This window comes from Podarcis tiliguerta (genome assembly GCF_965153285.1).
Source record: "Podarcis tiliguerta genome assembly, chromosome: 17".
Taxonomy (NCBI): domain Eukaryota; kingdom Metazoa; phylum Chordata; class Lepidosauria; order Squamata; family Lacertidae; genus Podarcis; species Podarcis tiliguerta.
The window spans coordinates 24,824,130-24,851,712 of NC_139550.1; the positions used below are offsets into that span (position 1 = coordinate 24,824,130).

General features: G+C 41.9%; 1 protein-coding gene across 10 annotated transcripts in view; it reads right to left on the reverse strand.

The window, feature by feature from the left end:
* BNC2 (basonuclin zinc finger protein 2) overlaps positions 1-27,583 on the reverse strand; it is a 410,695-nt gene that overhangs the window by 21,704 nt on the left and 361,408 nt on the right. For 8 of the 10 annotated variants that reach the window (XR_014506279.1, XM_083419583.1, XM_083419588.1 and 5 more), the window contains one exon: positions 6,706-8,675. Coding sequence is in view for 9 of the 10 variants with exons in the window: in XM_083419583.1 (XP_083275709.1) it covers positions 6,706-8,675 (1,970 nt within the window). In the remaining variant the exon portion in view is untranslated. Of the gene's footprint in view, positions 1-951; positions 2,858-6,705; positions 8,676-27,583 lie in introns of those variants that run through there. The other 2 variants (XM_083419590.1, XM_083419591.1) reach the window with 2 other exon arrangements.

The following is a 27,583-nucleotide window of genomic DNA, read 5'->3' on the forward strand; positions in this document are numbered from 1 at the left end:
AAACCCCTCTTTTTTTACAATCCCCATTTCTTTCTTCTTCTGCACCAGCGTATATGGTCTTCATTATGTCTCAAGAAAGGCACCTGAAGCTCTCTGAGAAAAGCAATTAACGCCATGCTTTAGCTTAACTTTCCTGCAATATCAATTTATTTGACAGGGTTGCATTGTTATAAAATTGCCTGGTTACAGTTAAATTGCATCTGGTTGTGGATTTAGATACTATTCTAACACTGCAAACATATACAGAACAATCAGTTTTTCTATCAACTTCATTATATCTCTGCATACCTTTGTGAAGACAATTGATTTCAGCCAACTTAAACACGCTGATATTTTTCCCCTTTCAAGGAGGTCTCTGGCTGCCTTTAAAGTGATAGTGCTTTACATTTTATATGGCACTTTTAGATGCAGTTAATAGTGCGCTTTAAAAAATATATATGAATGTTACCTGAGAACAGTTTGCAAATGAGCAGCCATGTGATCAGGACAGTGTTCAAGGGGGACCAATGGGAAGTATCTAAGGAACTCATGTTCAACCAGAAATGCCTTTATTCAATAGAAACAGGGATTTGCCAAGGTCACTGGATGAAAAACTTTGTGCTGGATTTATTATTTGCCAGCCCTTGTAAAGTCTTGGTACCGTTGGGAGTCTAAAATTACAATGGGATTATCATAGCCATTTTCAAACCAAGCGAGTTCTGAAAACGACAGTATAATGGTAGTAGTTGTAGTAATAATGATAGACATTATGGTTGAACCTACTTCTGAATCCCCCCCCCCCCATGAAGATAGCAATGAAGTTAACTGAGGAGGCCATTAGTAAATAAAAAAAAAGTTTGCTCTGTATGGTAGATTCTCCAAGACAAGAAACTAGTTTCTAGGCCTGCAGAGTAGTGCCCATTAACCAGTTGAATGGGATACTAGTTAGGGCATCAACTGAAGTCCAGATATCTTTTGTTTAAAGAAAGAAAAATGCAATTTCACTAACTATTTAAAGTTGTCTGATGAAATGATTACCCAAAGAGCTATACGCTATGTCTTCATCTACAGAGTTGGAAGCCACAGCCAACTGAAAATAGATTTAAGGCAACTACAAACTAGTATAAAGTACCTTCTTTTTTGTAGCTATGGGATCCCCAAATTGCGTACATTTCTTGGGAAAGCAATCTCAAAAAGTTTGCTTTATAAGTTTCCAAACGTAGCGGGATGATTGGGAAAAGGGGGGGAAGGTTGCTGTTGTGTTGAAGAGGTGATAACAGGAGGCAGGTAGCATGTTTTCACATCTTCACCTTTGTTGATAATGTATGCAGTGGCTCATCAGAGGTATTTGATGTTAATTTATTCAAGCACACCTGTACAGGGCTGGAAGTCAGGTAACTAGATGAGCAAGTTGTATATGCTTCCGCTTTCTTGATATAACCACCCAGAGGCCTATCTGCACACAAATTTAGTTCTGGAAACATCAGCAGGTTTTAATAAACCAAATACAGATGTCTTTCTCCATACAAATCAAGGAGTTTACAAGTTTAAATCTGGACTGATTTAACTAGCAACCTAATGGCAGAATCACACTTGGCACCAATAGTTGCCTCATATTTATTTATAAGTCACCCTGAGCAAATATTATTTTGTTTTTAAATTTATTCATGGGGCTCAATCACCTTTCCCACCTTGCAGACAAACACACATGCTTTTGGTTCTGCGAAAATTTAAAAACAAACTTCAACAATTAGCATCCTTCACTCAAAGAAAGGCAAAGCATAAAGTTCCTTTCTTTGCAACTTGGAGCTGTTGGAAGTGCATGTATTTTACATAAATTTAGGAAATAAAAAGTGAAGTAACATGAAGTAATCAGACCCAAAGTCAAAAGAAAGAGAGAAAGAATTTCATTGCCAATTGCTGATAGCAATAGAAAATGAATATTAACTTTAGCAGGTCTTGGGCTGATAAAAAAAAAGAAAAAGAAAGGAGCAACTTTCATTCATCTTAAAGTCTGTCAATACAACTTGTGTCCCACCAAGGCAAATGTAGCCCACAAACCATAAAGTGTGGTCCTTCACCTGAAATCCCCTTGCAACTGCAGTCTCCAGCAGGAAATTAAAAACAGAGCTTCCCTGTGCTCCTTGTACTTTGAAGTGCACAGCTGATGGGCTACAAAGTTGTGTAGCTCTTCTTTAATACTAGGCAGGACTGAGTTCTTATAAGAGGGGAGACGCCTGACAGTTTGATCCAAAGGTTTTCGTCGCCTGCCTGTAGAGGGCAGGGGGGAAATCACTGATCCCCATGGGTGAATTACACTGCCTTGGCCAAAGAGTATTCTAAATATGGTCATCTTTCTGCATGCAAAAGCCTCAAAAGCCAAAGGATAGGAGGGCTATAACAGTTCTATACTTCTTCCCCATCTGTCTGCCTGAAATGACATATCTTTCCCATTTCTACTACTCCCCACCCCCATGACCCTTCAATAAGCATGCTTCTAATAGGCAAGAAAGATTATCCTTCCAGGTTCCCTCTTTCATTTTTCTTAGGGTTGTTCTATAGTCTTGAGACATTGTCCTTTGCCATTGCTGATTGTCAATAATGTTTCTGCTACCTTTTGACATGAGGGGAAAGGGCAGAAAGGCTAAAACTGAAGGTTGGGAAGAGAAATGCATTTATTTATTTTTTGGAAAGGGAAACGATTTACAGAAGATACAGCTTTGGAAAGATTCCATTTCAAACATCGTCGTCAATGGGTTCCCTTGCCTTCTGGATTCCAGAACTGGCAGGGGAGAGGGTAAAGGATGCTATGAATGATAGGCCCCCTACCTTGATTGGTGGGAATTTGATTGTGCAGTTCCCAATGAACTAGCTGTTGCTGTGAGAAACAAAAATACTTCAAGTGAAATACTTAATCTCCGTATAACAACGAAGCCTCTTTTGTCATAGGAGAATACTAAATTTTTAAAGAATGCTTCGTGGAACCTCCATTCCTTGGTTCTTCCTTGCAGAGTGGCAACTATTTGAAACGGCATCGTTAAAGGACACTTCATAAGCCGTCGAGTTTACATTTAAAAGAATACTCAGTATTATTTCCATGAAGGTGCTCAGTCAAACACCGTCTTAAATATGGTGTTAAAATGTGACATTCTTCATGTGCACATTAGGCTGGATGTTTCACATTTCTGGTACAGCAATTAGTGCTGAAATGGCTATAATTGGGTTCTAAAGTTAACAGCCCATTAAGGTGACTGAAATAAGTTCTCCACTCAGTGTTATTATTCCACTTATTTGGCAGTGGAGTCAATAAGGCACTATACACTGGTTTACATCTTCAAGGTCTTCCTTGCTACCTGAAGGGCTAGGCATTTAATGGGCTTCCTCTGTAAGAGTTCATTTAAGAAACAATCTCCAAGAAGGTCAACTAGAAAACCTTAAATTACAGAAAAGCTCACTGGGCTACGATTTTACCTCAAACGCTCACCGCACTATCTGGAGATAATGACTGGCATAATGTCAATATAAAGAACTAACAATGAAAAGCAGGCCCTACTTTCAAATGCATTTATACACTGGCATATGAGTTCTTCCAGAAATGTAGGAACTTGTAAGCAGCTCTAAGACCGCTGACTAATTCTTTCACACTCATGTTTCAGTCATAGTGAAATACTGAGTAACCAGCTCTTTTGTGAAACCTGCTAGAATTTTATAAAATTATTATTATTTATGCAGGTTGCATTGGCAAATTGTGCAGACAACTGAAATGTGGACTGTTGTTCAAAGTTTATAATCCCTACGGCGAAAGACAGCGCTTCAGCCAAAACCATCTTGCAGACTTTCCAATGCACACTACATGAAGACCTTGCAATTTTGAACTTCACAGACTAATTTCTGGAACTCCAGTGTACCTGTTTATAAAGGAAATAATTAAGGGAAAAAACTTCCTTTTCACTTTGTTCAATGGGTGAGTAGGAAAAAACTGCTACACTGTATGCTAGAATAATACAGAAATATACATTATATTTAGGGATTCAACATATCCCGGATTTGTTGTTTTGAGTTGTTATTTACAAACTAGCTAGAAGAATGCTGCTAGAGAATATTGGGGGGTTTTTTTTAGCTTTAAATCTTTGGATCATAACTTTTCACAAATACATTATAGGCAGCATATGAACTTCATTATCAGATTCTGTTTTGTCCATCCAACACTGCTGCCAATTAAATATATTATCCAAAGACATTTTCTATGATACACGAGGTTCTCCTTTTTTGTGTTTCAAAGAACACAATAATATTATAGACTTTGTTATTTATCTCCCCCCCCTGACTTAAGGGGGGGAAGAGACATACGTTTTCTGTTTGCATACCATTTGACTCCAAGTCCATGAGGCAAAACAGATTGGCCACACAAACCTTCTCAAAACCACAGAGCCAAACTGATCTTAGAAGACTGGTTATCATTGTTCATACAATGACACTTGCAACACAAAGAAGCCAAGCTGCTGCTGCCAAAATTCCACTGGAGTTTACTCTTAAGTAAGCATAGATCATGATCCAAAGAGCTTCTTCAGGTCACACAATGAGCTCGAACTACCTCAGTGGAACTACCTCTTAACTTGTTTTCCTTTGAACATCCCCTGCCCATGGGGATTTTCTGTTGGAGAAAAACAACTGTAAAGTTTCTTTGGGCTAATGGAATGAGTTTCACTATTCTTTGGATCCTGGCCAAGCTTAGCATTGTGCTTAAAATTAAGGCACATTTAACACATTAAATAGAGATAAAACTAGTTTTGCACAGCTGCCCAGTTCAGCAAATTATCCAAACAAAGGTTCAGGTGATTAGAAATGAAATGGACTGAGCATCGGAGGCATGTTCTTCCTCTTCCTCCTCCTTCACCCATTAGGAAAATGTGGGTTATTCTAATCAAAATCACTTAAGCCAGGATCAAACCATATCGAAGTTTGTTACTTAGAACACGCTACAGTTCCCTGAGTTAGCATGTGACAAAACATAACGTCTGAAAAGGTCCTAAATTTATCTGTTTAACTAGGTTGTGCTGAATCAGAATTGAAGTGTTTGGTCCTCCATTTTGATTTGTTTGCTCAGTTCTGTCTGATCAGCTCTGACAGCTAAGAACAGACAATGGGAGACCCACTGGGGCTCAGTTTAATGAGGAAAGTTATAGGATGAACCGACTAGGGGCTACTGGGATTTAATACATTGCCTTTCCTTCTTGAGAATTTTAGTATGTGGGAGGTAAGTGATTCCGCCCAAATGGTGGCATTTAAATCCGTCTTCATATCGTGGTCCCAATTTTGTCTGTCTATTACCTTTTTTTTTTTAAGGAAACCCTATGCAGATATATGTGTGTGTTTAAATCCATAAATATGGAATAAATATGTTAACCTGCCACTGACCCACTTTGGCAAATTCCATCTACATTACACTTTTCTTTTTGGAATAATAAAAAGGGGACTCTGTTTCTTAAAAAACAGCTACAACATTTAGGGCCAGCTGCTTCCGTTTAAACTGAACTCTTTCAGAACCAATGTAGCATAACTGCAGTGTGATATCATCCCAGTGCCCAGCTGAAATGAAAGGCTGTTATTAAGGTGAAAAATATGCCTGAGTTTCCCTTTATCTGGGCGCATAGTGCTCACCTGACGGAATGGGGGTATGCATACATGCAGAGAACAAAACTCAGGCACATGTGCAAAGGAACATCCCCCCAAAACTGCTGCTCTGCTTCCTGTACACATTTCAACGGGGCCTTGTTCAGGTCTCCAAGGCTGCACTCCATCAATATAGCCATGCACGTTGAGCATTAATACTATATCTGATGCTTTCCCACGTGAAATGCTGCACCATTTCACCAAATGACCACTATCTATTTTAGCATACATTTGATAGGAGCTTTCCCACTGCCGGCTGCATATAATGCTCGATAATTCTAAGTAGGAACTTTTTCTTAACTTCACTTCACTTGGCAGCTGAAGAAAGAAGAAAATGAATGTAACAGAAGTGGCAGCCTCTGCGGAAAGGTTTTATATCTCCTGCTTTTAAACTTAGACAACACTGTAGGTCGTATGTATAGAAATAACTTATATGGGATACTTAAAATATCAGGTAATCATTCCTTTGGAGAAGAAGTGGGAGATCTATACACATAGAGATTTAATTCAAGTCCCACTACCTAGTGTGCAAGCACACCAAAAACATTTGTGTGTACTAAGAAAATCTATTTCCAACTATATCTCCACAGCATTATTATCATTACATCAGTTGATGACATAGTATTTGTGGTATTATTCCAGGTAAAAAATGGGAATGAAGATAATGTTGAGGCTCACCCACTCTTTTGTGCTAGACACAGGTCTGGGCTTTCCAGGTGAGTCTGAGCGTTGGTGTTGTCCAGGTGCTTTTCTTGGGGAAACCTGCATTTTTCTGCTGAATTGAAGCATAGGGCAATTGCCAGTGGCTCAGATTCAGTGGTAAAATGCAGGAGTTTTTTTCCTGGGGAAGTGCTGGGACAAAACCCCCCAGCTGGACCTGGAAAGCCCAGACCTTTGTCTAGTATGTGTGGAGCAAAGTGTAGATGAACCCTCACTCTGCGCAGAGGTCATTCGTATATGTGTACTGTGTGCATATTCTACATAAAATATGTGCTTGTATAATTTAAAACCAAAGTTAAGAAAACCCAGTTAATAAATGAGGTATTTACTGACCTGTCTCTGCTTCGCCTTGAAGGGAAGGCAGCATTACAGCCAGCCACTGTGCAGACATGCATCTCTTTTAGATGCACATTCCTATAGTGGAGCTTCACGCTGTAGGAGCTCTTGAAACTCTTCTTGCACACGTAGCAGATCTTGGGGTCTGGGCTTGAGCACAAATCGCCCTCTGGGGAGAACTTCTGGGGACTGTTATAGTTGAAAGTGGAAGTGAAGCTTTCGTGGAGGGCAGCCATACTGGCACTGCCCCCGTTGTAAAGTCCATATTGGCTCATGTAGAACATCTCATAGGTAGGGTCGGTAAATTCTTCCTTCACCTTAACTTCATCTTGGTGGGAAATGCCGTGGTGGTTTTCATCTGGCCTGTCGTGGTTCATCATGGATGTGTGGTTTCTCTCATGCATCATGGGTTCATCGCCTTCCATGGATTCCTCGCACAGTTTTGGTTCCGAGGATTCTGACTCGTTTTCATAGTCTCTCTCGTGCTCTTGATCTTCCGACGTCATGCTATCTGCCCTTCTCAGCTCCGTCCTCGAAATGCACCTGTTCCTCCCGTTTTTGGAGAAGTCTTTCACAGACAACCCAGGGCTCATTTCTTCCTGAGAATGACAGTGATTGTCATGACCACCGTCGTTAGTCACACTCCGGTTATCGTTGACGTCCTCATCTTCATCATCGAACTCGTCGGCGGTGTCAATAACTTCCTTCTCTATTTTTACAGGCATGCTGGACTTTCTCGGCTTCTTCTTCGGGGCAAGGTCAGTATTTGCCTCTTGCGTGGGCATCATCAACGCAGGGGCTGTTGATTCCGAAGGCGGCAGGGGGAGCTGCTCTACGGTGCCAGCTGCTGGCATTAAAGGGCTAGTTGGCAATGAGGTTGGAGGGCTCACCATCTCGCCTGGCGTAAGTAAACTTCTGTAAAAAGGAGGAACAGGCTGCACAGTCTTTAAAGCTGGGAACACAAGTTGGCCAGGCAAAGGGTTTTGTAGCACAGGATCTAGCGGGGGAGTGGTAAAACCCATTGGAGGCCTGCCAGGGCTTGTTAACGTTAAGCTGGACTTTGTACTTGCTATGACAGGGGTAGCGGCGCCTGATGTAGCGCGGATGAGATCCTTGTCTCGATTGTTCCTTAGCATGGGCATATGAAGTCGGGGATTGGGGTTAGCACTGTGACGGTTGCGACTTCTGAGCGAGCTGAAGACCATGTTGCAGCCTTCAATCGTACACCTGTGCTTGATCTTCAGATGGACAGCATTGTAGTGGATTTTGAGGGTGCCCTTGTCGTAAAAGGTTTTGCCACATGCGTTGCAGAAGACTCTCCCTTTCCGCGACGCTGACCCCATCCTCCTCATCCTATGAATTCTGAAAGAGCTCTTCGTATGTTCCGGCTTGGACAAATCGTTGATAGGGGTGGACGTCTGTACGGGGGACACAGACGCTGGCTCAGATTTGGGCTCTACATTTGTGATGCTGGTCAAGGCGTTCCTGCTGGATGCCTGCTCATTCTTGAAAGGTGCTGGGGAGACTTCGGACTCGCTGCTCTCGTTGTATTCGTTCTGGGTCGACAGGCTCGGCTCGCGCAGTCTCAGGGTGGGCTGTTCCAGCAGGAGGCCGTTCGGTGGCAAACCCAGAAGAGGGGCAGAGACTGGATTTATGTACTGAAATGGAAGCAGGAATGCGAGGCTGTTGGGGATGTTTTCAAAATGATGGATGCTCGAAGGGTTGCTGTTCTCCAGGTGAGCAAGGAGACTCGGGCTCCTGGTTCGATTATTGCTTTCAATAAAAGTCCTTATGTCTGAGTCTGCCTTTGAAGATGGAACAGCCACTGCCTGCCCTTCTTTTTCTTGAATTGCCATCAGCTCCACGATGGATTTGGTTTCCCCGAACCTCAGAAACTGCTGAAGGGTAATAATCTCTTCTTCCCTGGACATGATGGCCCAGCGGTCCAGCACTTTGCCTGCAGCATCCTAGAGGCCATATCAAAGAAACAACAAAGACAAACACAAAAGAAGAAAACCTTATTGATTCTGCATAATTATCGACTTCGATTGAAAGCACCGCGCTGGCTGCTCATCAAACGCTAAGCTCAGAAAAACTACATGCAAACACTGTGTTCATAGGAGTCGGTCCACAAAGCAAACTTTGCTACCATGCAAATGTGCTAATTAGAGTCATAGTTAAAGAAACAGAGTGGTTTAATAATGTCAAAGCAAACAAAAACGTAGACTACTGGGGCTTTGTGATCTAAAATACCTTCAATAGGGCCTGTTTAACAGCAAAGATCTTTGTGCTGTGCAACTGTTTAACATTCATTAGAATGGGAGATGAACTCTTGCTGAGAGCTAGACTGCACTTTATTCCTTATTAAATAGTGCCACTATAGGAAATATTTAAGTAAATAAATTTAATAGAATGTGCTTTTTGGAAAATATACAACTAAATGAAACTGAGAGTGTATTTAAAAAAATACATTGTCAGGAATTCAAACTGTCTGAGGCAGAAATTTAAAAAGGCAGTACAGTATAAAATATTAAGTTTTATTTTACTTTTTTTCCTAGAGTAATATTTAAAACTGAATTTTACACCAGCTCACATCAAAAGCCTTGGCAAATCCCACTCTTTTGACTCATGGAGCTGGTGTGTTACAGGCCACTGGCTATAATCTGAGTTGGGTTAGAGCTAAAATATGATGGCTTTCTGCCATTCAAAAAAATAAAATAAAGGACAGTTGCAAATATTTCTTAAACATTTGATAGTTGCAGCTAACATAAATGTGTAAAAATGTTGTCTCTTAACACAGCCTTCCGACAGCAAGAGAAAAGTCCAAGGAGAATACACATCAGTAATCACCAGACTATCTGTTGTTAAATATACATTAAAAAGCATTTCACACTTTCATTTTTGCTAGTAAGTATGAGATTTGCCTCGAGGTAGGACTTAAAAATTCCGCACTGTAATGTCAGGCTCTCCACTGCAGCATCTATGGATTAAAAAGCACTAGAATGTTTAGATAATAAATACATCATTTCACCGGCAACTTTCTTAGTTAGGTTATTGCCAGCCATGTTGCCACCTTCATAATTCACCAGCAAACCTTTTCCTGAGCACCAAGCCAGGAATGTTTTAGTGACTCCTGCTGAGATGCTTCCCTAAGTAGGGCTTAAACACAAACACAGAAAGATCCACAACTATTGCTCTCTAGAAAACATACAAACCAAAGTATCAGTAAAAGCAGAATGATGGCAAAGACTATGTTTCTTTTCTTCTTCTTTTTTCCAAGTTAAAAAGCACAGCATGCCTTTACAAAGCACATAATTAACTTATGGGACTTGCAAGCTAAGGGAACAAGCTACAGTGGTGCCTCGCAAGACGAAAAGAATCCGTTCCGCGGGTCTTTTCGTCTTGCGGTTTTTTCGTCTTGCGAAGCAAGCCCATTGGCGGATTAGCGCTATTAGCGCTATTGACAATTTAAGGGCTAAAAACGGCTTTTTAAGGCTTGGGGGATTAGCGGTTTTGCTGCTAAAATGCTTTTAGCAGCTTAGCGCTTCAGGAAAAGGGGTTTTGGAGCGGGGGAAAAATTCAAAATTTTTCGTCATTTTTCGTCTTGCGAAGCAAGCCCATAGGGAAATTCGTCTTGCGAAGCGCCTCTGCAGACGGAAAACCCTTTCGTCTTGCGGGTTTTCCGTCTTGCGAGGCATTCGTCTTGCGGGGCACCACTGTACTCTATACCCTCTTGTCTACTTCTAAAGTTTCCAGAGGAATTAGGCTGCCCATGCCATGTGTAGAGAGAGAGATAGTGCCAGACTGTTTTTAATTATTAAATTTGTATCCCGCCCTTCATCTGAAGACCACAATAGCATATAAATGAGCTATTTCATTTTTGTAGCATGTATGAATTGGGAGGGTGGTTAGGGCCTAGCTTGCACGATACAGGAAGCCAAATCTTTGCTCAGGGAGAGATTGCACAAGTGTGTAGCTCCTAGAGAGGAAATCGCAGCTGCTGCATTCCTCCCCAGTGCTTCCCGCTGCTAGATGGACTGTTGTTCTGACCCATCAAGGCTCTTCTGCACTAGTTATATTCAGTATAAAAGTAAAACCTTACTTGCTTCATGGCACGAAGGTATTCAAAACCCTGCCTGGCCATGGCCTGCTTCTGGGTTGCAGCAGTATGAAGATTCACCGAGATACAAGTCCCGCTGAAATGTGCAACAGCATTCTGATGCAAGGAGCTTGTTTATTTCAGGGTTGATTCTGAACAAATGTCTCCCCAACCTTCCCTGAAGGAATACATGTGAAGAGTATTAGGATAGAATGCAAAATCCATGTTTGCATTCCTAGGTAACATTTTTCATGTGTACTGCCGCAGAGATATTCCCCAGTGGAGGAGAAACGTTCTGTTGGAATCAGGTCTTCAGGCCAGTATGAAATGCTAGAAAGCCAGTTAAAATGAACATGTGCAAGAGTGTGCATGAGCTGTATGTGCATGGCTGGCTCTGAAGCCCGGCAAGGTGAAGCAGGGGGTGGGATCTTAAAACTGGCAGGTGGCACACAGAAGATGGACGAAGCCTTCAGACAAAGGGATCACATGATTTTAACCTTCCATTTTTTGTTAGCTAGCACTGGGTATGGTGCTGGAGGTGACTCTTGAGAGTCCCATGGACTGCAATAAGATCAAACATATCCATTCTGAAGGAAATCAGTCCTGAGTGCTCACTGGAAGGACAGATCCTGAAGTTGAGGCTCCAAGACTTTGGCCGCCTCAGGAGAAGAGAAGACTCCCTGGAAAAGGCCCTGATGTTGGGATAGATTGAGTGCACAAGGAGAAGGGGACGACAGAGGATGAGATGGTGGGACAGTGTTCTCGAAGTTACCAGCATGAGTTTGACCAAACTGCAGGAGGCAGTGGAAGACAGGAGTGCCTGGCGTGCTCTGGTCCATGGGGTCATGAAGAGTTGGACACAACTAAACGACTAAACAACAATAGCACTGTGTAACTCAAGGGCGGTACTGGAGTAGAGAACAGGAAAGCTACAGGTGGGTTATTCCACTGAAAGCTGGAAGGTGGTGTTTTTCCAAAATAGTTTGGCAGGCTGCTGGACTTGCTCCCGCAAGTCACCTGGCTGAGAGTTCTTGAGTGTGTTCTGTATTGGTGTGTGCCCTACCCTGTGGTACCTATTGGTGGTTAAAGAGAAGTCCCTTGTCCAGAAGACCTCTGTAGGTGGGGCTTTTCCCACCCCTCAGCTGGAACTCACCAGAACTCAGTTCCTGCACATCTCAGGTGGGAGCCATTATAAGTGAACAAGAGAGGCATTCATGATGAGTTCTGGCACCTTTTTTTTTTTCTAGAAAAATAGCACAGCCTTTATGTACCTGCAAATGTCCATTAACATAAATGGCATCTCACAGTCTGGCCACACACACACACACAGAGATAGAGTGGAACAGGAAGCAGAGTCATGCCTGCTGGCACAACATCACAGAGTATGGCCAAAATCAATCCCAAATCTGTTCTTAGAGAACAACTGCAAATATATCCAATCTAATTTATCAATCCAGTCTGGTGTAGCATGGCAAGACAGATACCAAAACTTTCCTTAGCTCATCACTGCAGGCTATTTCCACATAGCCTTGTAAAGGAAGCATTTTTTTCACAAGAGCGGCTGAGAATGAATGACCTCATATGGGCTGAAAGCGTTCGTAAGTCTCTTTCCTTTCCTAAATGAATTGACCAGTCATCCCGGGGTAGCCTTTGAAATATGCCATGGATGTACAACTTGATCTTATGTATATTTACTAGTAAGCCTCATTGTGTTCAGTTGGCTTCCTAGCCAGGTTAAGTGTTCATAGAATTACAGCCTAAGTTACTGCCATGCTGAATGCTAGCTCTGTTTATATAGCATGCATGTTCAGAGCACCATTTATGTTTAGATTTATTCAGAGTTTACTCTACTTCTTCCATGTCTGCACCCTTCCCATCTACCATAACACGCTAAAGTCTGCACCTGTTTCAAATGAATCATAGCAACATGAAAGCTAACAATTCTGCAAGTGAACCTTCAGTTGTGTGTGTGTGGTTTTTTGTTTTTTTTAAAAAAGATGTCGCCGTGCTGATAATAATACTTTGATTATTTATACCCCACCCATTTGACTGGGTAGCCCCAGGCACTCTGGGCAGCTTCCAACACATATAAAAACATAATAAAACATCTAACATTAAAAATCTCCCTATAAAGGGCTGCCTCAAGATGTCCTCTAAAAGTTGTCTAGTTATTTATCGCCTTGACATCTGATGGGAGGGCGTTCCACAGACTGAGAAGGTCCTCTGCCTGGTTCCCTGTAACCTCACTTCTTGCAATGAGGGAACCACCAGATGGCCCTCGGAGGAGGACCTCAGTGTCTGAACTGAACAATGGGGGTGGAGACTCTCCTTCAGGTATACAGGGCCAAGGCTGTTTAGGGCTATATGCTCATGCTACATGTTCATCAACATAAATTATGAACTGATCAGTATTTCCACGGATGGGAACCAAAGGCGATTTTTATTTTGAAATCTTCAAATGAAGCTGTGGCTTTTATCGCAGCTGATCACTAAATCCATCTTGTTTGCTACTATTTCAGGCTTGAAATATTTCATATAGTAGAGCAAACATGTTCTGTGTTATAGTAAAAGCTAAATATTTGCAAAACACTGACTTTTTTAAAAAAATTGCAGCATGTCATAATTCAGAACTGGATAATGGGAAATAGGAATATTTCAAGATTTTTAAAAAGTTGTAAGAAACAAAAACAAACATCTATTTGGACTATGCTTCAAATTCCTTGGTGTAATGTAATACCTGGCTTGATGTTCACATTGCTTCTGGAATGTATGTGGTCTCTTGCTTCTCTTATGATCTTCTCTCAATGACAATGAATTTTAGCAACAGTTCCACTTTTCATTACAAATGTTTCCAATCCAAATCATTTCCACAAACTCCTTAATGAATCAGACAATTATATTGTGAGCATGCAGGCAAATCATGGACTATCAAGGCGGAGACTTTCTATAAGACCACCATGCCATACCCTTGCAGCTTAAGGAGATACTTCTGTTTGTCAAGCCTTCTAAGACTGATTTCTACACACTAGTTGTTCCCTCTTGATTTCAGAAAAAGGGGAAGACATCTCTAAACCATGTAATACGAACCTCCAACAGCATAAGACTTATAACCCTAAATTATTTTCTTCCTCAGTCCAAACAAACATACATTTCTCTCTCTCTTTCTCTAATGGTATGAACAAATATTTCCAGAACCATGTACACATTTATTACCAGGTCAGGGAAACAGTGCCAGAGTTAATCATCTTGCATTCATCTTCTGATTTTTGCCGAGCTGAAGGTTACGATGAGACACACCAAGACGTGTTAGGATACATCTCTCTCCCACCGTGTGGGTCATCTATGAACGAGTGATGGACGCGGAGTGATTATCTCAGGCAATACAAATTGGGTTGGAAAAGATGACCTCTCACACCAAGATTCAGTGTAATTTTCAGAAGTTTAATTGGGGGAAGGGGGTGCCCTGTGGACAGGAACGAGAAAGTAGGCGATATGATTTCCTGAGGGCTTCTGCTTCATAAATCATTTTTTTGATACGACACGGAAGCTTTTACACCTTGTTTAAGAGACAAGCAACGTTTTCCAGGCAACATTTTCTATTGCGGCTTGTTCTAAAATTATCTTGGATTTGATCCTCCACCCCATTTAATGCAGATTTGAAAATATTCTCTGATCTACAATATCCTTAGCCAACTGCTAATTGTTATATATCTCTCTAATTTGCTTTTTGGCATAGCTAACTAAAGGCAAATATATGCATACATGCATACATCTCAGGCATTCACTGAAAGGTAATCATACAGGAGAGGAAATTAATTTTTTAAAAGGTTAAAATGGAAAAAAAGATCCTTTAAAAACTGTAATTCTGGGAAGCACTTAGGGAATACTTTTTGTCACTGTTGTGATAGTTTCTGAGAAGTACTTAAACTTGTTTCGTTAGCATTTATTTCATTAACAAAGTGACTACTTGGTACATGGCGTGTAATGATGTGAAGATGCGTAACAGACATAAGACATTTCTTTTATAGCACAATCCTACCCACGCTTACCTGGAAGTAAATCCTAGTGAACTCAATATCACTTACATTTGAGTAGACATAAGACTGAACTTTTTAAAATATGGCAACCCTACTTTACTAAAAGTGAGAATCCAGGAAAGTTGTTAAACTTCCTACATGGTTGCCATATTGCCTGGGTTCCCCCAGACATTTTTACCGATTTTCAGAAATTCTACCTGTACACTATTTCTGACGGGCAAATCCTGGACGTACAGCAGCCCTAAGTAAAGTATGTCTACTACCACCAGGTTTCTACTCCAGCTATATCCTTTCAAAGACGCTGTCAAACTAAAGCTCTACATAATTTCCACCACGAACTACAATTTGATGTCATTATTTTGCTCTGCTTTCCAAGAGTATCTTGGAATTAAAATGTTAAATTGTTGTCCTTCTGGAATTATGTCTGTAGCCCACACCCTTTCAAGGTGACAAACTCTGGTTCAGGCTGACCAGACATAGGGACACACTAGTTCACAACAAGTTGCTGGAGATTACAAAAATCAGAGCTACCGTGCCTTCTGTAGTATGTAGAGTCAGCAAGAGATTATGCACAATGTCTCACATGCAGTGCCAGATTTACGTATAAGCTAAGCAACCTACAGCTTACGGCCCCACTCTCTTGGCCCCACCCCCCAAAAAATTAAGGAAAATAAAACCTGGGTGTACATTTCCAAAATATAAGAAGAAAAAAAAACCTACATACAGTTAAAGGTCAAGGGGCCTCTGACCATTAGGTCCAGATACGGACGACTCTGGGGTTGCAGTGCTCATCTTGCTTTATTGGCTGAGGGAGCTGGCGTACAGCTTCCGGGTCATGTGGCCAGCATGACTAAGCTGCTTTTGGCGAACCAGAGCAGCGCATGGAAATGCCGTTTACACTGTAACCTCATGATCTTTCAGTAATTGGTGTTAAAACCTCTGATTTTCATTTTAAAAAAAGGTAAATTACCACTGACAGTTAAGTCCAGTCGTGAATGACTCTGGGGTTGCGGCGCTCATCTCGCTGTACTGGCCAAAGGAGCCGATGTTTGTCCGCAGACAGTTTTCCCGGGTCATGTGGCCAGCATGACTAAGCCGCTTCTGGCAAAACCAGAGCAGCGCACGGAAACGCCGTTTACCTTCCCGCTGGAGGGGTATCTATTTATCTACTTGCACTTTGACGTGCTTTTGAACTGCTAGGTTGGCAGGAGCTAGGACTGAGCAATGGGAGCTCACGCCATCATGGGGATTTGAACCGCCGACCTTCTGATCGGCAAGTCCTAGGCTCAGTGGTTTAACCCACAGCGCCACCCACGTCCCCTACATACAGTTCTATATATCTACATATCTACATAAGCTCTACATACAGTTAGAGCTTAATAATTATTTCACTATTAACATACTTCTTTTTAATTGTATTTCAGTTGAACAATTGCTTTGATAACATATGTATCTTATTATGTGCAAATGGCTTTAGATATTTACTAGGTCCATAAATTCCCATATAGAATATATTCAACACAAAAAAACAGCGACCATTTGTTGTTGACAAAGGGCAGCTGGACATATAAAGGGCCCCAATACCTTCAGTAGCTTAGGGCCTCATCAAACCAAAATCCAGCCCTGCTCACATCAACAGAAATCTGTGAGCCAGTTAAACCATCAATGTGCCTCAGTATTGTCTGTACGAACTTGCCGTGGGTGTTCGGGGTTTACCAGCTCTATTTGGAAATGCCATAGTTTGAACCTGAGATTTTCTGTCTGCAAATCTATCGCTGCATGCTAGTGAGCAGCTAAGTTGCATGGTCTGCATCATGGCATGAGTCAATTTCCTGCCAGATGGCCTGTGAAGACCAGACTGCAGGCTGGTATAATTGCTGTGCAAGCATTTCCATGTTTGGAAGAGGTGGCGTTGTTATCCAGCCACTTAAGAGCATTTTCAGTTTGCAGGCCCCACCTCTCCTTGGTTGATGGGGCACTAATGGTCCTATGTCAAAGCCCGCCCACCCCAAAAGAAAACCCCGGAGCAAGCACAGTTGTTATCCACTGTATTTCTGCATATTTTTAATTTACTTCGTGACTCATGCCCGAGAGAACACAGGCAAAACTGGGTACCAGTTCAGACATGCAAGGATTTGACAAACATTTGTAATAAATCAATCTTTTAGTGTGGTGGCACCCAAACTTTGGGGCTCCCAGTCTACTGAGAGGCAGGTGCCCTCACTAGACTCTTTTCAGACCTGTTAAAAACAATTTCGTTTAGGCAAACCTACCCAGAAATGTAGTATGTTGGCATGTATTTTAACATCGGGTTTTTTTAGCTCATCATAGAAAATTTTAATTTTTTTGAGTGTTTTAAAGAGGTTTTTTTTTTTACCTTTTTCATTCACTGATAATTTTTTTTTACATTCTATTTGTAAACTGCTTTAAATGCTGTTTTTGTTAACAATCAAACACTATGTAAATGTTATGAAATAAATAAATAAGATTGCCAGGCAGTAAGAGTCTGAGATGCAGTATTGACCTGAGGGGAATAAACATGGGGGCTACAGAACTGGAAAAAAGGTGATGAGGAACAGATGAGAAAACAGAGTAAAACAAAAAAAGGAGTACCACAATCAGGCTAACACATGATATAGAACTGAAGCAGACCTCTAATGATCACAGACCTCTAAGACTTTGGCTTTAAATCTCTGCACCCCTAGCAGCAGAGAGACTGTCTAACAAAGTACTTAAGCACTGGTCCCATGCTGATTTCAAAAGGCACAATCTACCAGATCCCCAATTAATACCACTACATTCAGGATACGGATTTTCTCTAGAGGTCTCCAGTAATTCTCATTCTGATATGAATCTTCCGTGTTCCATAAGCTCCAGTCTACCTTAAATCTCCATAATAATTACTCTCTTTACAACATTCTGAATGCTTGGCCCTGAAGGACTGCGGTATAATGAGGTGAAGCATTTGCAACAAATTATATGAAAATGCACAAAGTGAAATGAATGTGTCTCTCTTGATTAAATGAAGTTCTGGCGCAGAGAGAAAAGTTGGAAAATACACGACAACAAAGAGAATAAGTTGGGGCAGTGCAATTCTGCATGAATTTTAAGAGGCAGGCTTTACTTTGCTGTGTACATTTCCGCCCTCCAAATGAGGAGCCAGCTAGCAGCATGCTAACCAATTGGGAAATATGGAAATGTGCTCCCTTAATTCCTATTGAAGGACTAGGGCAATTATTTAGAAAATGTCCTAATTGAGATAGTAGTAGGTCTCGATACAAGGAAGTACCTTCACCCAAATTAGAACAGTTCCTAGTATAACAGTATAATGTGTCCTGCCATTGTTTCTTGGGCTGAATAGATGATGGAAGAATACAGGAAAACACAAGTAGTTACACAAAGGAGTCACCAAACAGCACACAACTGAACAATAGGCATCATCACCAAACATTATTACATAGAGCAAAATGTCATGGCAATCATCATGGAACCCACAGAAGATTAGATTTGACAGCTCAGACACCCAATAGGCTTTAAAAAAAAGGGGGGTGTCTGTCACAATTGCATATACAGCCCCCAAACAGAAGCAATGCTTCACGGTATCGAGTTTCTACTTGATTCCCATGGGGTCATGATCATGCCAGCAGCACTCCCAGCTACCATCCACAACTGTACGCTGCCCATAATATAAGTGGGTCCACAGGCCTGGGCCATGGTCTTGTGTATCTAAGGTCCTTCTGCAGTGCTTTATATATGAGAATACCAGAACTGTGGCGCCACTGAAAATAACAAGGTCAATCCTGAGATCTACATGATTCCAATCCAGAAAAAATGTAGTATCTAAACAAGGCTTAATGGTCAATTCAAACAACTCTTTCCCCTGTTGCAGTTACTTTGTAGTGAGGATCCAAATGGATGAACAATGGTTCAACAGGTATGCTGATTTGAGGTCAACTTGACCTGGAAAGTTCTCATAAATCAAGAATAGTCTCAGTATGTACTTCGGTCACTTATGGAAGAAGGATTCACACAGAACATGCATCCTAAAGGGATGTCAAAATTCCCCCCACAAGGTGGAATAAAAATGTGGACACTCAGAAGACTTTTTATTCTCCTGGGTTTATACAATGGACAGATACGCAGCTCAGCTTTTCTTTTTTTTAAAACCCATCAGCTTTCCTGCTTTCCAGAAATAAAATGGTAGCACATATATGCAGAACTTCTCACTTAGTTGGAGAAGAGAAGGGAAACTCCTGCCAACAGTAGCAAATTAGTTAGCAAGGGTGCGGAACTCCCTGTGCGAATAGGTCTAAAATAATCCTAATTTATACAATTAGGATTTGCTTTCAGAAAACTGCTTTTAGCTCTGTAGCTCAAATAACTTTATAACAAAACACAAGTTTCAAGATTGAAAAACATATTGTTTGATTTTTAATAACATACTCACTTTGGTATGGACCAGTCTTGATTACGGGCCTGATGAGACTGCATTCTTCTTCTTTTAGCACTAATCTGTATTGCAATTTTGTTTTTTAAGTTATGGTACACATTTATGGCTTTAAAACGGTAATTGACCTCCCTTGATTGAATCCTGTCAGGCCAAGGTGGCACCTTCAAAAAACACAACTTTCTAGGAAGACCCATCCTTTTTGACCAATAGTACTCTGAGATTTTCCCCCCCAAAGCCTATTCAATGCTCCATTTAGACAACCTCAAGAATCCTTAAATGCACAGTGAATCACAACAATTGGAGCAGTACATCTCCCCTTGCTTTCTATAGATTGCTTCCACTATCTTAAACATAGCAAGAACCAAGGATGGCACCTCCTGCAAATCCTTTATTATCTTTGTGAGACCCTAAGGCATGGCCAAGTAATTGGGAGCAGGAGAGAAGATCAGCAGAAGCGTCTCATGGACACATTCCCAGAAAAAGCTGTCTAGGTTTCCCAAAGAACTGTCTAGGTTACAAACTGTTTCTGATTCATCCTTTCCTCAATCATGAGAATCTGAAATGCTTTCATCAACTCAGACTGATAAACAAGCAATTCATCCTCTACGGAGGACCGAAGATGCAGTGATGTAGCTGTTTTAAGGCATTTAGATAACTGCAGATACCAGAGTGAGTATTGACCCCTATCCTGGAGCCAACAGCAAGGACACAGCCCAGCTCAGGAACTTTGCACTTGAGAAGCATTTCAAAAGTTGGTTATATGTGGATATGCAGCCGGCAGGAAACATCATCAGTGGCGCTGATACATGGCGATGATGGGGATAACAGAAGGATTAAAACATTGCTATCCTCTCCAAGGCTCCAACTAGACTTTCTCATTACTGGCTAGACTTGCTTATTACCGAATATGGGTTCAGTTTCCTGTTCTGCTGTGAGCACTGACCTCAGCAGAGGCGAAGGTACACTGGACAGCTCCATGCAGGACTCAGGCTGGAGAGTTCATGACAGCAGTGCTCAGATGTTGCTTCTGCAGCAGTAATCCCCACCTTGAGCTTAACTGCAGCTCTGGCGAAGTAGGTAGCTCTGCCTTGGTTGAGAGGAGCCTCTTCAGATTCCAGCCTGATCTAACAGTTATGGACTCTGATAGACGGTGGGAAATTATGGTTGTATTAGAGCAAATGAGGGGAATCTTCTGGCCCTCCAACTCCCCATCAAACATGGCCAATGACTAGGGACGATAGGAGTTGTCATTCAACAACATCTGGAAGGCCATGTTTTCCCCAACTTGCACTAGAGATTCTGAACTGGAGTCCTCCGAGTAAGAGAAGTGCCTTACAATGTCCTTGGGCCAGAGGGGTACTGGCACCATGCACAGTGTTTGCAGAAGTGCTTCTAGTTGGGTTTCCAAACAGGACCCCCCTCATATGGGCGGCGGTCCCTATGTTCCTATGCCTGTATGTGTGTGTTGTGCCAAGACATGCAGCTGCTGTGCATGGGACCATAGAGGGGTATGGCTGGTGTGCATGTCATTGTCAAGGCAGCCCCACTCTTCCCTCAACCTGAGAGGGGTGTATGTTTTCCTCTTCTGCCTAGAAACTTCTGCTACTTGTATTTGCACATAGGCACTTTCAGGCAGCTTGAACGCAGAGGCTTCAAAGAAAAATAATTATTTGTCCAGGAGCATCTTCAGAGTCCTTCACATGGCTGATCTGCTTGCTGTAGTGGTGAACACCTTAGTAGGCCCACCCATAGCCAGGGTTTCACTGCCGTGTCGAAAATTCTCTCCATTCATGAAATGCGGTTATATGTCAACAATGGTACAGTGGTACCTTGGTAGTTGAACGGCTTGGCTCCCAAACAAATTGGCTCTTGGATGCCGCAAACCTGGAAGTGAGTGTTTTGGTTTACGAATTTTTTTGGGGAAGCCGAACATCCGCCATGGCTACAGCGGCTTCCAATTGAGTGCAGGAAGCTCCTGCAGCCAATCAGAAGCCGCACCTTGGTTTTCAAACCATTTCGGGAGTCGAACGGACTCCCAGAATGGATTAAATTTGAGAACCAGAAGAATTCAGAAATCCAATTTCTGCCTTTAACGTTATTTTAACGGCAATGCCTTGTTGCTGGCAATCACATGCCAACGAGGCTTCCTGTTCTTGAATATTCCTGGGTGTTCATTCACATGCGTGCATATAATTCTTGCCAGAAATGAAACATGTTACGTTTGAGTTGGCGGATCATGAAGAAGAGCAGCAGAGTGCAAGAATGACATGCATGCACACGCGCACACAAAAACAAAACAGAGATTGGTGAAATATTGACATACACGGAAGCACAGGTTGAGTTATATATCTGAACATATTATGGACCTTGAAATGCAAAAGAAAAATGAGGGGGGAAATGTGTTGTGGCGGACAAGGTAATAATAACTGTGCTGCATGACTTAATACCCTCTTGTCCCAGCAGTCCTGACTTTGTAGGCAGCCCACTTCTCCACATTAACAGTAGTCATTTGGAGAGCAGCAAACGTGCCATTAGAAGCACTTTTACAAGTGTATATTCATCCACCAATTAGCTTAATGTGGCCGCTTTCTGCATATTTTCTATCCAGGCCTGCACAAATCTTATTAATATTTCCCCCTAGCGCTTTGACAGATTACCTTGTCATTATGCATCCTGGAGCCTTTTAAACAATATGGGTAAACTACTGTTTGCGAGGTTAATGACAATTATCCCCTAATTACTGCATAAGTCACTCAGTCCACTTTATCTCATAGGCAGGGTTCTGCTCTGTGTATCTGCCATTGTGTCACCGTAAATGAATCTTGTATAGCTATGTTTATCTGTCGTTGCCTTGTAAATTACACTGACAGAAGAATGAACAAATTACTGGGTATCATCACTTAAATACCACTTCTGGGTTTTTATTATTATTATTAAAGGGGAAACTGCAAGAGCCATGCCTGGATCCTTATTATTTATTTGTTATTGTTGTTGTTTTTGGAGAAAAAGCTGGATGAACTAAAATAAAGAAATAAACCCAGCGCCCTGCCCTAAGAACCATTTGTCATGTTTTAATTTCTGTACTGAGAGGCTAATAAGATGGAATTCGGCAGGAGGCTCCAGAAGTGGTAGAGACAAGCAAGAGAGGGATAAAAAGACGCTGCAATAGTAATGCTGTTATTAATTTCTGACAGCTGTGTCGGTCACATTTTCTAGGACTAAATGTAGCTCGCCATAGTCCAGGGCCCAATTTTTCAGGTTTCAGTGCCTGAGCTGAGTCCCAGACCATTTGAAGCAAGAAGTTAATGCATTTGTATTGAAACCTTCTGGAAAAGAACCATTCCCCAGCTTCTCCCCTGCTGCAGATACATACGCTTTTCCCTTCCTTTGCAGCTTATTCCTGCTGTTCCCTGCAAAGGGGTTCCTGGGAGACCAGCACTTACTGTGATGCCTATAGATCTTGGTTCAGCTGCTGGTGTGTTGATGGCCGGACAAATCTAGATGGTAGATGCATCTCCTACTGCCACTTCCCTCAACCCGACTCCGTGCATCAGCCACACCCAACATGGTGAATAGTTAGGTATTATGGGTGTTGTCCTTCAGCAACATCTGAAGAGCAACAGACTTGGGGCAGGCTGTGAGACTGCAATCACTCAAGTCTGGTCTAAAGTCAGGCACCAGCATTAGCAGGAACTTGAGGCACCTGGCTACATCGTGGTCCAATGATGGAAGCTAGCCTGGTGACCTACTCAGGATTGTGGGTTCAGATGCCACAGAGCCCTCTCTGGGCACAGAAAGAGGTGTGCAACCACTACATTTTTTTCCTGTAAAAACTTGTGTCAGTACAGCTGCCAGCCTCTTCAAAATATAGCACTAAGGGGCAATGCTTCTGGTCTGAGGAAGTGTAGGTTTCATGAAGGGTTGAGCTCCTCCCACGAAATCCCACTTCTATTACCATGAAAACTAAGCACTGTATGAGTGGTAGTCCAATACAAGTGGCTTGTTTTTCTTATTGAAAACCTGTGGCCATCCCGATGAATTAATAGTTTCAAAACACCATGAACATTTATAAACATGACTTTGGCATTTGCCATGCCTTCTAAACTAATCTTTTTCAGGAAAAATAAGCTCAGCTTATTTTCTGAAGCAAGCTGACATGACCTCGAAGAAGTTGGCCAACTCTAATGAGTAACAGAGATTAATGCACTGGATTTTCTGGCAGGGATTTGATGTCACTGGGATTTCCCAGTGATTTCCCAGTAGCTGACACCCTGAAAATACCACACAGAATTAGAAATGACAAGCTCCAGATTAATATTGTCTCTATGCCAAGGATTAGAGAAAACCTCAATTGTCCAGATTGAAAATTGATTACTGGCAAATTTAAACTCTGTGCAGTGATACTAAATTTCTCCTTGGCGAAAGGGAAACTACTGCCATATTTTAGTGCCACACACTACTACATTAATGCCATCATGATTCTATGATCTGCTTAACTCATAAGCTCTAGAAGGCTCTCTGAGGAGGAAGCCATCTAGCAAGAGTTCTGAATGTGAAGTGGCTAATAAGACTGTGCCGAAACCTGCCATTCTTTGTTAAATAAACGTTTCACGATATAATAGCAGTAGGTGACAGACTGACAATAATAGAGATTACAGCCCCTTCTCTTCCAATAGGACAGGTGTCACTAGGAACCGTCTTATTCACAGCACCTCAGCCAGGATAACAGTCCTGTTTCCTAAGAAGCCTTTAGGATTTCTCCATTTTTCAGTCTACAGATTATCTGGATTATACATGGCCAAACCAACTGGAAAACACATTAAGTATGTCACAAAGAATAGCAGAGAAAAACTCACCCAACTTTATTCTGATGTATAGATGGTTGGCTAAAAACTATTTTTCTTCCCAGAATATGATTTGTCTCCTGCTCTCACTGTTCACCTTCTGTACTGGAAAGATACTAAGGAAGTCCAGCTCTTCTTTTGAATGCATTGAAAAATGCATTTCAACCCCATTTGGGAATATAGATAGCATTTACACATACAAGGTAATGGCATGTATGCCTATAATGCCTAATATTGCATCTGACACTATGATTTACTCACATGCACTTCTGAAACCTATGCTAACATTTGACCACAACATTGGGATAAAACTGAGTGATATTAGGGGGAAGGTTTTGATTGTTAAATGTTATGATAAATAGCATCACTCTGTTTAAATCTGCTCTACCTTCAGTTACAGTTAAGAAAAGTGAAAGTTTTTAAAAAGAAATTTTAGATTAGTGTAAGTAATACAACTGCAAAGCAGAGATGTTTTTAGCTTATGTTATAGTAACATGTGCTTTATTAGCATTTATGACTTTAATAATAATAATAATAATAATAATAATAATAATGTGGGTAACCTAAGAAGTTTAAAACTGACAATCCAGACTGAAATTCATGCATATATACGATACCTCTCATCATGGCTTCAGGATAGATGGGAAGAATGAGCTGAAGCAGAATAAAGAAGGGAATTAAGAGAGGGGGGAAACTGAAAATTATTATTGCCCTTTAAGTAAGTGCTGTCTCAAGGACTGCCCTCCCAGCAGAACCATCTGGGGACCTGCCGATGCAAACTCATCATCTGCCCCTTACTTTTCCATGTGGTTTCTTACTTTCATTAAGACAAAAGACATATAAACCTGCCTTCAAGTCAATAAGCAGTTAAAATGTGCTTTGAAAGTAAAATGCAAAAGTTTGGAGTAAAGTTAAATGCAGTAGCATGAAGAACATTAGTAAAAAAAAAAAAAAATGCTGCCTTTTTATTTGGCCTTTATTTAGCCTTTAAACTTTCCTGTTTGGAATTTTACCTTCCAGCCAGAGCGGTACCTATTTACCTACTTGCACCTTGATGTGCTTTTGAACTGCTAGGTTGGCAGGAGCTAGGACTGAGCAATGGGAGCTCACGCCATCATGGGGATTTGAACCGCTGACCTTCTGATCGGCAAGTCCTAGGCTCTGTGGTTTAACCCACAGTGCCACCCACGTCCCTGAAAGAAGTGGAACTCCAGTAGGGCTGCCTAGGCTGTGGATGTGTTCCCGAAGTATTCTTGTAAAGAAGCTGGTAAAATGCGGTCTTGACTATGCTACCACTCAGTGGATTTGTAACTGGCTGACTGACCGGACCCAAAGGGTGCTCATCAATGGTTCCTCATCATCCTGGAGAAGAGTGACTAGTGGGGTGCCACAGGGTTCTGTCTTGGGCCCGGTCTTATTCAACATCTTTATCAACAACTTGGATGATGGACTCAAGGGCATCCTGATCAAATTTGCAGATGACACCAAACTGGGAGGGGTGGCTAACACCCCAGAGGACAGGATCACACTTCAAAACGACCTTGACAGATTAGAGAACTGGGCCAAAACAAACAAGATGAATTTTAACAGGGAGAAATGTAAAGTATTGCACTTGGGCAAAAAAAATGAGAGGCACAAATACAAGATGGGTGACACCTGGCTTGAGAGCAGTACATGTGAAAAGGATCTAGGAGTCTTGGTAGACCACAAACTTGACATGAGCCAACAGTGTGACGCGGCAGCTAAAAAAGCCAATGCAATTCTGGGCTGCATCAATAGGAGTATAGCATCTAGATCAAGGGAAGTTATAGTGCCACTGTATTCTGCTCTGGTCAGACCTCACCTGGAGTACTGTGTCCAGTTCTGGGCACCACAGTTCAAGAAGGACACTGACAAACTGGAACGTGTCCAGAGGAGGGCAACCAAAATGGTCAAAGGCCTGGAAACGATGCCTTATGAGGAACGGCTAAGGGAGCTGGGCATGTTTAGCCTGGAAAAGAGGAGGTTAAGGGGTGATATGATAGCCATGTTCAAATATATAAAAGGATGTCACATAGAGGAGGGAGAAAGGTTGTTTTCTGCTGCTCCAGAGAAGCGGACACAGAGCAATGGATCCAAACTACAAGAAAGAAGATTCCACCTAAACATTAGGAAGAACTTCCTGACAGTAAGAGCTGTTCGACAGTGGAATTTGCTGCCAAGGAGTGTGGTGGAGTCTCCTTCTTTGGAGGTCTTTAAGCAGAGGCTTGACAACCATATGTCAGGAGTGCTCTGATGGTGTTTCCTGCTTGGCAGGGGGTTGGACTCGATGGCCCTTGTGGTCTCTTCCAACTCTATGATTCTATGAAGTGCCGGGCGCTCTGCTTTCAGCGCGCCCGGCGCTCCGGGAAGCAGACTGCTATCCGCAGCCTAGGCAGCCCTGCGGGAACTCCCACAGGGCTGCCTAGGCTGCGGATGTGTTCCTGAAGCCTGGAGAACGCGAGGGGTCAGTGCACACCGACCCCTCTCGCTCTCCAAGCTTCAGCGAAAGCCTGCATTCGCCCCATAGGACGCACCCAGATTTCCCCTTCATTTTTGGAGGAGAAAAGGTGCGTCCTATAGGTCGAAAAATACGGTAAATTTGTTGAAACAAGGTCACATCAATACTTGACTGAATATCACAAAATATACTGCCACCTATTATGCCTTGATAGGGCCAAATTAAAAGCAATACTTGCAACTCTTAATTTCATTATATGCAGTTCAAAAAATGTATATATGCCCCACTTTACATGGAGACATGATTTTAAAATAATGTGTGCTGCATCAACTTTGGCAAGGATTTGAGTCTGCACCCCCTTTATATAACAAATAGTGAGGAAAGTCGTATAAGTTGCCAAGTCATGTTAAATCAGCAACGCTGCCGTTGCTATGGAATCAATGACTAGATTTGTTTATGGTATGCTTTAAACTTAGTGCATTGTAATTAATTTAGGCTGGGGAAATTAAAGTCGAGATGACCCGATACCTGGTGGTCTTAATCAACACAGGATGAAGAAGAGGACCACACCTTAGAAAAAAATCCATTAATCAAAACAAATTATAGTATGCGAACACCATCAAAGCAATCCTGCATGCATTGAAATGATCACACAGGAGAGCAAACAAAGCTGCAATGCTGCAGGAGGCAGAAATAGCAGTGAGTAGAATTGGCATTGCATGGAGCAACAGAAACTAAGGATAGCCTAGCAAGATGATGGTGTTTTTCATATATGATGTGCTGGAGGAACTGGCCCTGGATGGAGAAGGGATTAACTTCCTTCATGAGCGTTAATCACCCCATGAATAAGACAAGCCAACAGGTGCGTGATCAGCCAAGCCAGTTGTTACAGTAGCAGCCCAGTGCCATCTATATAAGTAATTAAGGCATGTCAGCTCATTGCTCTCGGCGTCAGTCTTGAGTTGG